The sequence below is a fragment of the Oryctolagus cuniculus genome, chromosome 14, assembly GCF_964237555.1.
Source record: "Oryctolagus cuniculus chromosome 14, mOryCun1.1, whole genome shotgun sequence".
In the NCBI taxonomy this organism is placed as follows: Eukaryota; Metazoa; Chordata; class Mammalia; order Lagomorpha; family Leporidae; genus Oryctolagus; species Oryctolagus cuniculus.
The window spans coordinates 75,768,132-75,780,159 of record NC_091445.1 but is presented as its reverse complement, the minus strand read 5'-3'; the positions used below and the strand labels follow the sequence as shown (position 1 = coordinate 75,780,159).

The 12,028-nt window shown below is 42.1% G+C and overlaps 1 protein-coding gene across 1 annotated transcript; it reads right to left on the bottom strand.

The window, feature by feature from the left end:
• Window positions 1–2,038: 2,038 nt before the first annotated feature.
• Window positions 2,039–11,170, bottom strand: GZMK (granzyme K). Its single transcript, XM_017344539.3, has 5 exons — window positions 11,025–11,170; window positions 10,608–10,755; window positions 4,363–4,513; window positions 3,342–3,611; window positions 2,039–2,419 (listed from the first exon to the last, which is right to left on the bottom strand). The coding sequence occupies exons 1-5, from the start codon at window positions 11,086–11,088 to the stop codon at window positions 2,258–2,260; spliced, it is 795 nt and encodes a 264-aa protein (XP_017200028.2). The 5' UTR covers window positions 11,089–11,170; the 3' UTR covers window positions 2,039–2,257.
• Window positions 11,171–12,028: the final 858 nt, after the last annotated feature.

Sequence of the window (12,028 nt, the reverse complement as noted above, 5' to 3'; positions counted from 1 at the left end):
TATCATCTGGAAATGAGCTTTATTTGTCTTCTAAAATCCAAATTAAGTACGGAGGCTGAAATGAATCTTTTGGCTTCTGACTGCTGAAGGAGAAGAAATCTCTCCACCTCCACTTTGCTCCTGCACCTAAAATAGCAATGGTTACCACTTTAGTCACTGGGTAACTTCAGTCCAAAACAGCTGAGGTCCACCAGTGATCTTATTGCATTACACTTTGGCTCTAAGTCAGGTGTTCACATTGATAATTTATTTAGAAAATCTCTTGAATCTTATCTTGATTATAAGGTGTTACTAAGGATGTTCATGGGGCTGGCGCTGTGTCGAAGTGGGTTAACGCCGTGGCCTGAAGGGCTGGCATCCCATATGGGTGGTTTGAGACCCGGCTGCTCCACTTCCGATCCAGCTCTTTGCTATGGCCTGGGAAGTCAGTAGAGGATGGTCCAAGTCCTTAGGCCCCTACACCCGTGTGGGAGACCCGGAAGAAGCTCCTGGCTCCTGGCTTCCGATCAGCGCAGCTCCGGCCATTGTGGCCAATTGGAGAGTGAACCAGCAGATGGAAGATCTCTCTCTGCCTCTCTTTCTCTCTGTGTGTAACTCTGTCAAATAAATAAATAAATCTTAAAAAAAAAAAAAAGGATGTTCATTATCAGTGATTTCACGTTTACCCATTTATCAGAATCAACTGAATTGTTTAACCTTATTTTAAAAGTTCATTCATTTATTTGAGAGGTGAAGAGACACACCCACACCCACCCACCCGCCGACACACACATACAAAGAGAGAGAGAGAGAAAGAGGAGAGAGAGAGTTCTCTTCTGCTGGTTCACGCTTCAAATGCTCATGAGAGCCAGGTCTGGGCTGGGCTGAAGTCAGGAGCTGGGAATGTACCCAGGTCTTGCAGGTTGGTGGCAGGAACCCAACTGCTTGAGCCACCATTGCTGCCTTCTGGGGTTTGCATTAGCAGGACACTGGGTCCGGAGCTGGAGCCAGGAAATAAGCCCAGGCACTCCAGATATGGGACATGCACACCTCCACCACTAGGCCAACCCTGGCTTCCTGACTGGCTGTTGAGCAAGTTCAGGCCCACCTGAAGCTTATTTAATCTTAATTTATGGGCAAGAGATCAGTAATCTGTATTAGAAATAGTACGTGATCCTGACGCAGTTGGCAGGGCTATGGGAAATATGGTGCTCTGTCCTTCTTAAGAGGACCATGGAGCCAAGTCCTCTCTAGTCTTATTTCCAGGACCAACGGTCCTGTTTCTGGGCAAACTGTTTTTATTTCCCATATACTGCAGTTTGTGTAAGTGATTATGCTGATCTTGCATTGGCTGAAGAATAGATTCTCCAAACATGAAGCGTCCTAGACAACGTGTAAGGAAAAATGGACGGCACAATGACTACTTCTTCCTTTATTTTCTCCTTCTTATTCTTATTTCTCCTTTGTTCTGATGCCTTCACCAACTTACTTTTAATTCTTTATTTTATCGTTTCGCAGGCATTTTTGTATATTGCCTTAAATCTTTTTCTGGAACAAAACTGTGTTATAAACAAACGACAAATCCTATACAAATGTTTGTATAAGCCTTAATGATTCTTTCCTGAGTTTCTTATTATTTTAAAAATAGAACTTAGGATAGACAAACATGTAGATGCGGAGAATAGTATGGTATTTGCCTGGGGCCAGGAAGTGGTAGTGGGGCAAATGGGGGATTGCTTTTCAACTGGTATAAAGTTTCAGTTTCAGTGATACAAGATGAGTAAACGCTAGATGCCTCCTCTATGTGATTGTGCCCACAGTTAATCGTACTATGCAATATATTGGAAAATGTGTTAAAAGGATAACTCTCATGTTGAACGTTCTTACAGCAGTTTAAAGAACTCTCAACAGCTTAGGGTGATTCAGCAGAAACCACAACATAATAAATGTTGACTGTAGGTGGTGCCATTGCTGTCTCATTTCGTCACCTTGTTGCCCTTTGGGGAGTGTGGGTGGAATGGGGGAAGCTATTACTTCATATCCATAAAAGACCAACAGAGAGTCTTCTAAATTTTATTCAGCATGATAGAAATACATCAGTGATAGAGGTGACAAAGAACTTGATTTGAAGAACAAAATAAGTCTCAGGGGTACAGAAATGGATGCCAACCATATTCTGCCTTACCTAAATGCAACTATGGCTGAAGATAAAGGTGGCCTGTGAGCATACTATAGAAAAAAGAAGTAACTGGTAGATCTCAGAAAATCATTTGTAATCTTAATTTTCATGAGATGGGGCAAGGTTACTTTTGATCCAAGTCTGGTATCTCTTAGTCAGCAGGGTGTAGATTCCAGGCTTTTTGGCAATACCGCACTTATGACCTCCAGAGACTATGGCGTGAAAGACACCTTTACAGATCAAGGGGCCACCTGAGTCACCCTGGAAGGAAAAAAATGGGGAGACAGAATGGTGAGAAGAATGGTGAGAAGCTATTGAGATATTTTCCATCCTCACTGTTGACTGTCCAAAGGATTATTACCTGAGTCCCTGGTGTCTTTGTGTCCTGAAGAGTGCCTGACACACAACCTCTGTATAGGTTTTCTATGTCTCTATTTAGGACCATGTTTCTGTCATCTGTCTATATTCACATCTCTGTCTATGATTATGACTGTAACAATTCCTTTGTCTCTGTCACTGGCTAAATATTCTGTCTCTAGCTATCTCTATGTACATATATGGATATTCTTTTGAAAATCAGTGGCTATTGAACTTTTTTTTTTTAAAAATATTTGTTTATATGAAAAGCAGAGTTATGGGGGTAGAGGATGGGAGAGATGGATTGATCTTCCATCTGGCTCACTTCCTAAATGGCCACGATGGCCATGGTTGGGCCAGGTTGAAACCAGGAGCCAAGAACTTCATCTGGGTCTCCCACATGCGTGGCAGGGGCCCAAGTACCTGGGCCATCTTCTGCTGCCTTTCCAGGTCTATTAAGCAAGGAGGTGGACTTGAAGTAGAGCAACTGGGACTTGAACTAGTGTCATTTGGGATGCCTGTGTTGCAGGTGGTGATTTAATCTGCTGTGTCACAGTACTGGCCCCAACTATTGAACTTTATATAGTGAGGAATGGGTGAACATAAAGTTTGAAATAATCCACAAAAATAAAAGAAATTTTAAAAAATTGTGCATTTCATTTTGGTGCTGCTCAAGGCCCAAAATCAAATTGCAGGAATGGAAAACAGATTTTTAAAAAGTGTACTTTCATGTTTTCCATGTCTCTTTTCCTCAGTGTTAGTGAGAAAATGGAGACTTGACTGCAATATAGTACTCTGAGATGCTTGTTTAGTGAAAAATTCTTACCTGGCAGGAATCTTTCTGACCTTTGGCATCTCCTGCACAAATCATGTTGTTGGTTATAATAGGGTTGCGGTTGTAGTAACTTGGGCTGTTGCACAGTTTTCGACTTATCACAGTAACAGTAACTTCTTGCAGGGTATCAGAGGTGCTTGAAAAGTCTGGCTCAGTGGCTCCCCAGCCAGTAACTTGGCATCTGGTTCCAGGTCTAATATAATTCTTGGATCTTGGGTGGAGCAGCTGGACATGCTTGTTGAGTTCCGCGGCTGTTTGAAGCTGACAGATTGAAAAAAAATACTTGGTTATCATCCTTTCCCATTTGTGTTTGCTTATAAGCCTGTATGTTGCATGTGTGGTCCCTCTCTCCTAACAAGGCATCCCTTTTTCCTGGATCTACTTTGGTGGCAGCCTGCAGCTACATTCGTGATTGTTGCTCTGCTGAACATGCTCTCTGTTCCCTGTGGGGAGCTCTCTGACGCTCAGGGAGGAAGCATCTACAGAGCAGGAATTTTGCCCAGTCTCAAGCGAACTGGCCTTTGCCTTGTATTGGATGGTATTCTGTGGAATGACATCCATAGGTCATGACTTTGAAGGCTGAGTTGTTTCCTGCTCTTTGAATACGGTCTAGACTGAGTTTGGACTACACTTAGTGTGGTCTAGACTAAGTTGTAACTCACTTCTGAGTCCCTGAAGTCACTTGGTTGGCTCTGTTGCATGGATGACTCTTGTATTTTTCACTTGCTAATGAGAAAAGCACTTGGGAAGGAAGTTCTCACTGTGGCTCCTCCTCTGTATGTGAGCATCATCGTCACATTTTCTTGTATGAACATGGCCCTGATGCATTTGTGATGAATTTTTGTTTCTTTGAAAGCAGTATGTGAAGCAACACAAGGCTTCACAGAACATGTCTTAATCAACTCAAACACAGGGAAAGTGTTTGCGAAATGGTTTTGTGTAGATGATGTAAATCATTGAGCCAGGGTATAGGAGAATGTTGGAGAAATTGAAGGAAGACAATGCTACATACCTTAACCAGCATAATATCATGTGATTGAAGACCAGATGGAAATCTTGAGAACGGTATGAATTTTTTAATGGCGAATATTTGTTTGGAGGGTTCATTTTTTGAGAGAGAGTGTGCTCCTAAAACCACCATTGGAGACTGGCCTTTGGTAAAGCTAAAAAAGCAAAGAGAATGTGGTTAACAGAATGATTTTCAAAGTCCTCAGTGGGGAGCGGAGATGGTGGAGAGGGTCATATACATACATACAGAAAGACCACTTCTAAGGTAACCTGTTTAGCATTAGGTGGAGTGATAGAGGTCTCACTGGACCCCAGCATGATTGAATATCAAGGCCCATATGACTTGGCTACAATCCCCTCCCAAACCAATTCCCTGGTACTGAAAAACAAAACAAAACATAATTTATACTCTACTGTGGGAAGAAAGCAGTGAAGTCATAACTGACTTAGATAAAGTTTACAACAATATTTTGTCCAAATAAAGGAAATTATATTTCTTATGTTTGCCATTGTTGTAAAATGCATATAATAAAATTTACCATTTTAACCATTTAAAAATATACATTTTATATTATTGCACATCTACCACTAACACTTTTGCATCTTCCCAACATTGTATTTCAATAGTTAAGGTAAACCTATGACTCTAAACTTGTTTTCTGTATGTCTAGACCTCATTTCAGGAAAATACGGGGATGTAAGGACCATTTCATGGTGGTCATAAATGCTCATATGTCCTATCCCTTCAATAAGAAAGGTAATCTGGAGAAGAAAGGAAAGGTTTTGGTCAAATGCAAAAAAGCCACTATTTTGAAATGACGATATTTCAAGGTTAGTAGCCATTGATAATTCCAGTGGTGATTTAGAGAGTACAAACTAGTGAGTCAGGTAAAGAAACACAAGTCTTTAAATTTCTAGTTGTACACAGTTCTAGTACCAGTGTTTCAACAATGTGACAATCAATCTGATTTACTGTAAGTTGTATAACATTACATTTATAGTCAATGATGAAAATAGAAAAGCTGTTTTGGAGATCCTGACAATGCTTTGGAACCGTTTGTATACTTCAGATTTATCCCATTGCAATATGTATTTTTATGGAAACCACTTCAAATTCTTTTTCAGAATAGGAGAGATTATAAAAATAATTGTATTTATTTATTTACATTTAACTATTGGTTGCTTCTTGAAAAGGGAATCCAGGTGGATTATAGAAAAACACATATACTCCAATATACAGACTAATAAAGATGAATAAAGATGAAAAAGAACACAGGAACATAAAGAAAAAGGAAGCAATGACTGCTTCAAGCTTGGAGAATGAGCACATGATTGTGGTGGTGTGGCTTTGCGTATGGCAGAGCTGTGGCTGCCTGGAACGGCCCCTTCTTGGTTTCTGCCAGAAGAGTTTACTTTGGAAATTCCAGCTCTATTTGTTGAAAACGTTGCCTCTTGCAAAATCAGAATAGGGCTGCAATTTCTCAGGGGATGTGCATTGGATTTCCTGGGACTGATTCAAGTTCAAATCCAACATACCCACTAACCCCGAGGCTTTGGAGGGGATGGATGATGTCCCCAAGAGGAACATGGTAGTAAAAAGTCGGTATGTACATAAACAACTCACACCAGGAGGGCTGTGTGGTACAAATGCAGAGTGGAGGGCCCGGATTCTCTTGAAGGGAGTGGTGCTGAGAACATTTTTTGGTTTTCTTTTATCTTTTACTCATTTCCTTAACTAGCTATTGCCTTTGAAATGTTTTGGTTATTTTCATTTCCACTGGGACATGCTAATACCAAAAACAACCCTCGTAATGCTTTCTAAACGTTCAGTTTCCAGATACCCTTCAACTGTAATCTGAACTAGCAAGGTCAAGCTTTCTGTCTGTGGTATACCTGGAATTAGCCAAGTTCCAGGATTTCGCTTCCTTAGTTAAAGCTCGCTCCAGACTCCACACAGAGGAGACATAACAATACCAGTGTTTTTCATTCGCATACACAGTATTTCTCCAAGTGTGGTCCTCAGACCTGTTTTAGAATCACCTGGACTGCCAGCGCCGCGGCTCACTAGGCTAATCCTCCGCCTAGCGGCACCGGCACACCGGGTTCTAGGCCCGGTTGGGGCGCCGGATTCTGTCCCAGTTGCCCCTCTTCCAGGCCAGCTCTCTGCTGTGGCCAGGGAGTGCAGTGGAGGATGGCCCAGGTGCTTGGGCCCTGCACCCCATGGGAGACCAGGAAAAGCACCTGGCTCCTGGCTCCTGCCATCGGATCAGCGCGGTGCGCCGGCCGCAGCGCGCTGGCCGCGGCGGCCATTGGAGGGTGAACCAACGGCAAAGGAAGACCTTTCTCTCTGTCTCTCTCTCTCACTGTCCACTCTGCCTGTCAAAAAAAAAAAAAAGAATCACCTGGACGTGGTATTGATAATGGAACTTCCTGAGTTTCCCCTTGGATTTACCTGGACAGAATTATGTTTAGAGCAGAATCATAGTGTTGTTGACAGTGAGTTTTTGGTCATCTGCTGAACTTGGCTGTAAACATTGTCTCAATAGTACCCACCAACGACCTGTCTTGTTGAAGATGATGGGACATGCACTCCTCACTAGTTGAAGGCGTTTCTGCCTGCTCCTAGGTGACACACCTCATATACAGGGAAAACAGAACCCAAATTCAGCTTTTGTGACTCCACCCCCAGTATTTTCCCTCAATTCCTCTTTAAACCCCAGGCCAAGCCCTTCTGCTTCCTCTGCCTGCCTGGATCCTAAGCACTGTTTCTGCTTAGATTCACTCGGTGAGGTGTGATCACAAAAGGTGGGGTTCCTGTTTCTTGGAGGTCTCCCTTGTCTAAGCCAGAGATGGAAGCTGTTGGCTGTCAGAAAGGGTGCTTCCCTCAGTCCCATCTCATCAACATAAGTGGCTCATTAGTTGAGTTACTCAGTTCCTATCACAGAAGGCACACATAGACACAGACAATACTTGGGGTGGGTTTTGGCCTAGTGGTTAAGATTCCTGCATTTCATGTCAGAGTGCCTGGGTGGGAGTCCACCCTCCTGATTCTCACTTCTTGCTGATGCACACCCTAGCAGGCAACAGGTGATGGCTCTGGTAGGTGGATCTCTACACCCACGTGGGAGACCTGGATTGAATTCTCAACCTCCAGGTATTTGGGAAGTGAACTAGCAGATATGAGTTCTCTTTCTCTCTGCATCAAAAGAAAGAAAGAAAGAAAAAAATAAATAAAACTTGTTAACATCTATTTAGCTCTGTGTTCTAAGTGTCTTACCTATTTCTCCTCATTTAAGCCTCCCAACAGCCCTATGAGGGAGGTATTAGGATAATCCCCAATTGAGGTGCAGACAAGTTAATATACTTGAGAACACCCCAGCGATATTAAGTGGAGGCTCCAACATGGAAATCCAAGCAGGATCAGAAGTTAGTTGCTTGCATTGAATGTGTTTATCCGTGTTGGAGATGGAGTAAGGCTGCATGGAAAGAGCTATGGAAGATTCAATCTACTAACTTGCTAGGTAGGAGGGAGAGGCAGTAAGGCTTAGTGAGGGAGGGCATTGGAAGAAACTTAGGAGGGCCATGGACACCAACTGGTGAGAGTTTTGCTTCTGGTGAGTTAAAATGCTGAAAATGAGATTATATTCACACAGGGAGACTTTACTCGTTTCCTTTGATATTTGACATGGTAGCTAATAAAGGGGTCCAGGTACTAAAGGAGGAGCAGTGCGGGTGGGTGGTGAGAAGGGAGCACCCCCAGAGTTGGCTCACTTCACTGTTCTACCAAGAGACAGAGAGAGAGAGAGAGAGAGAGAGAGAGGCCTGAGGTTAGCAAACTATTCCCACAGGACACTTGGGAGTACATTTGTGGGAAGCCACCATTGAACTATTTCCTAAATATTTTGAATTTCATAAAGCTTAATATTTTTCCAAACACCAATCTGCCTACATTTTTACACCCAAGTGTCCTGTGGAGGAAATTTGATCCACATATTTTGGAGTTCTTTATACTCCAGCCATTGAAAATGGTATTTAGCAATAGTTTTTGTATTTCTTTTTAAACTCCAAGACCTCTCTTCAGTTTTTTTTGGGTCTCTTTTTCCAAATTTGGGAACCCACTTCTCTTGAGTTAAATATGCATGTCAAAATCTAAAATTCAAGTTAATATTATTTATTTTCCTTTAGCATTTTATGGTTTGTGAAGGACTTTTTTTGCACATGGTGTTTTAGGTATAGCAAAAATAAATCCATAAATAAATACAGTCCTCCAATTCATTTCCTTCTTGCCACCAGCATTTGTTGAGCATTTTTAAGTCAAGCTCGGTATTCGGGGGAAGTTCTAGTCTCTTTGAATATGGGCCATAAGCATCTTTGAAGACATGCGCAGTTTGTAAGGGATGAACATTTATGGTCCGCTACCCTCTGCCCCACAGGTCCCGAGGGACCATGTTCCCTGGGGAGAGGGACAGATGTGATGGGGTTGTGAAGGCACTTTTTGTGAGAGCAAGAACCCCACTTATATAGTCATATGAGACTGAAAACCAGCAGCATGCTATTTACAAAGAAAACACAAGTTCTGCCTGTTTGTAGGCTTCCAAATTTCCGGTGTGTATTCAGAGAGTTCATTAAATTGGGACAATTAGACAAACTCTCAAAGCACGGTGAAGTGAGTCAACTGAGCTATTCTGCCTGGATCCAGCTGATACCAGGGGAACCATTCATGGGGACAAAGACGGACTCTGAAGTGTAAGGAGAAGAGACGGCGACGGCTCTGTCTCAGCTTGCTCAGGCAAGAAGCAAGGAAGCAAACACAAGCACAGGGAACTGAACACCCCAAGCACAATTTGTGCTGCTTGCAGCATCCCAGGTTGGATTGCGGGCTTTCGTAACTGAGGATAGGGAATCCTAGACTGAAACGGACTTTCGAAGGTTCGACTCTGTCTTCAGAAAAGTTTTCATTCTAGGAACTCCAGAAAAATAACTCTCTTTATCTCTTCTTACAAATAATCTATTAGCTATTTTCTTCCACCTGGGAATACTGTTGCTGTGATTTCCAAACTGTGGGCCTCAGACATTGGGAGGCAAGGGATCTAGAAACTGACCCACAAAACACCACACACACACACACACGCACACACACACACACACACAGATACTAACAATAATACTGGCTGGCACCGCGGCTCACTAGGCTATTCCTCCACCTGTGGCACCGGCACACCGGGTTCTAGCCCCGGTCGGGGCGCCGGATTCTGTCCCGGTTTGCCCCTTTTCCAGGCCAGCTCTCTGCTGTGGCCTGGGAGTGCAGTGGAGGATGGCCCAAGTGCTTGGGCCCTGCACCCCATGGGAGACCAGGAGGGAGCACCTGGCTCCTGGCTTCGGATTGGCGCGGTGCGCTGGCTGTAGCGGCCATTTGAGGGGTGAACCAACGGAAGGAAGACCTTTCTCTCTGTCTCTCTCTCTCACTGTCTAACTCTGCCTGTCAAAAAAAATTAAATTAAAAGAAATAATAATACTGAATATGCTCTGTGTGCCAAAATACTTAAATAGGTATTATTGAATGTTCAAAATCACATGAAGCAGGTATACCTGCACCCTTTACCTGTGATTTCAGTTACCCCTGGTCAACCAAGGACTAACTATATCAAACAGAAAATTCTAGAAATAAGTAAGTCCTCAGTTTTAAATAACTGTTATTTCACTTTATTATTATAACTGTTCTATTTTTATAATTACTGTTGTCAATCTCTTCCGGTGCCTAACTTACAAATTAAACTTAATCATAGGTATACGTGCGTAGGAAAAGACATAGTATACATAGGATTCTGTACTATCCGTGGTTTCAGGCATCCTCAAAACCTGTGGGTGGGGGGAAACGACTGTACTATTTATTACAATTTTTCTCCTTTTGTAAAATGGAGATGCTGAAGAGCACAGAGCAAGGCCAGGTTGTCGATTTCCTCATGCGCAGAATGACCGAAGATCAGGAATGATCTCCGTTTATTACTGCTACTATGTTCGCTGGCACTAGATGGGAGACTGAACGTTGTCTAACGGCTGAATTTGCCTACTGGGAGAAGAAATCTAGTTCTCCCTGAAAAGAAAAACCTAGGGTAAAAAGGGTGGACATGGTGGTTGACCAGCAATCACAAAAACTAACTGTTGGAATTCTCACCCCCGGGGAAGGGAACTTCTCTCCCAGCAGACCTGAAGGAGAGAGAGAGATGCATGGGAAGTGTTGGGACTCACCGCATGTGGCAGTGGGCTGCTGTCAGCACCCACTGTGGAGCGATCAGGACTCCTCCGCAAGTGTGAATGCCGCCGTACTGAATGGAAGCCATAAACGGCCTGGAGTGAGGGGACACTTCTCCGCCTCCAATAATCTCCGTATCAGAACCTACAAAAGGAAGCTCCAAGATTTCACACAAAGATCCAAGCACTTTGCTTCATGTAATTCTTCCAATAGACAGACACTATACTATTTTCAAAGATTAAAAAACAACAACCTTAGCTAATAGTTCTTGTAACTTTGCTGATAAATGATTTTATGATACAGCAGAGAGGGATAGAGATGATTGTGAAAATCATTTTCATCTACAATATAATAATATAACCATAGAAATTTATTGAACGTTTACATATGGGCTCTATACATTAGATACTTACACTCTGTAGTCACACAAGTCCCAGCTACTAGGACAAGGAGAAAAAAAGAAGAAAACCTAATCATTTGAGTGATTTAGATTTAAGAAGCCCAGATGAAATACTCTGATCCTATTGACCAAGGAAGATGATTCTGAAGACTGAATTTTGTTCTTGCAAGTTTTAATTTTTTCACCACAAGTATTCAAAAGTTAAGCTTTTTTTTCACACCTAAGTTTAGAAGTGTATACATCAGCTTAGGGCGTTGTCAGTTCTTTGTTTTTTTGGAGAGAGGTTTGTGTGTAATAACGAACTCATTTCTGAAGGCCACCATCTCCATTATCTGAGTAACAACAATCATACATAACATCCAAGATATAAGAACTCAATGAAGTGGCAGAGAAAGTTTGAAGATATTTACTGCTCTAAAGCAATACTACTATGTTTTCTGGCATAAATGGTGCCTGTCATATTTTAGTGCTCTCTATTTTTTCATTTAGACATAGATTTATGAAGAAGAGAGACAAGGAACCTTGCACAGATCATGGTTGCTTTATAGCATGGCTTAACTAAAGTCTAAACATCACCCAGAGAAAGCCATATGTTTTGTAGCAAACTTGTGGCTAGTCATGCCATTTCCTCTAAATATGACTAAATTTGGTTAAATTTTAGTTTCATTTTTGAGAGATTTAATCATGTTATTAAAGGCAAACATTGGCAACATATTTTTGATTTGGAGTTTCTCTTTTAATCATTTTTAATTAAAAATGACCATGTGTTTATTCAGGGACTTTATAATAATATCTCTTAAAAATCAAGGACTGTATTTTGTCATTTTGCCCAGGAAGAGATGACAATACATTGCCAGGTCTCCCAAAGTGCTTTCCCTTTTACTACAAAAGGTGTTAGACTTAGGATTCTACAAGATTCTGTTTGCACTGGTATTGATCAACAGTGCAAACATTACAAAATCAATGCAAATAGATAAAGCAGGCGCCAGAAGCCCAGCCACTCTGTAGCAACACTGA

Bases quoted from the DNA above. Each gene is read 5' to 3' on its own strand.
- GZMK (XM_017344539.3), bottom strand. From the start codon at position 11,088: ATGATTAGGTTTTCTTCTTTTTTTCTCCTTGTCCTAGTAGCTGGGACT. The intron at 10,756-11,024 runs GTAAGTATCTAA...TTCCTTTTGTAG, and splicing joins GACTTGTGTGACTACAGAGT to GTTCTGATACGGAGATTATT. The intron at 2,420-3,341 runs GTAAGAATTTTT...TTTTCCTTCCAG, and splicing joins GTCAGAAAGATTCCTGCCAG to GGTGACTCAGGTGGCCCCTT.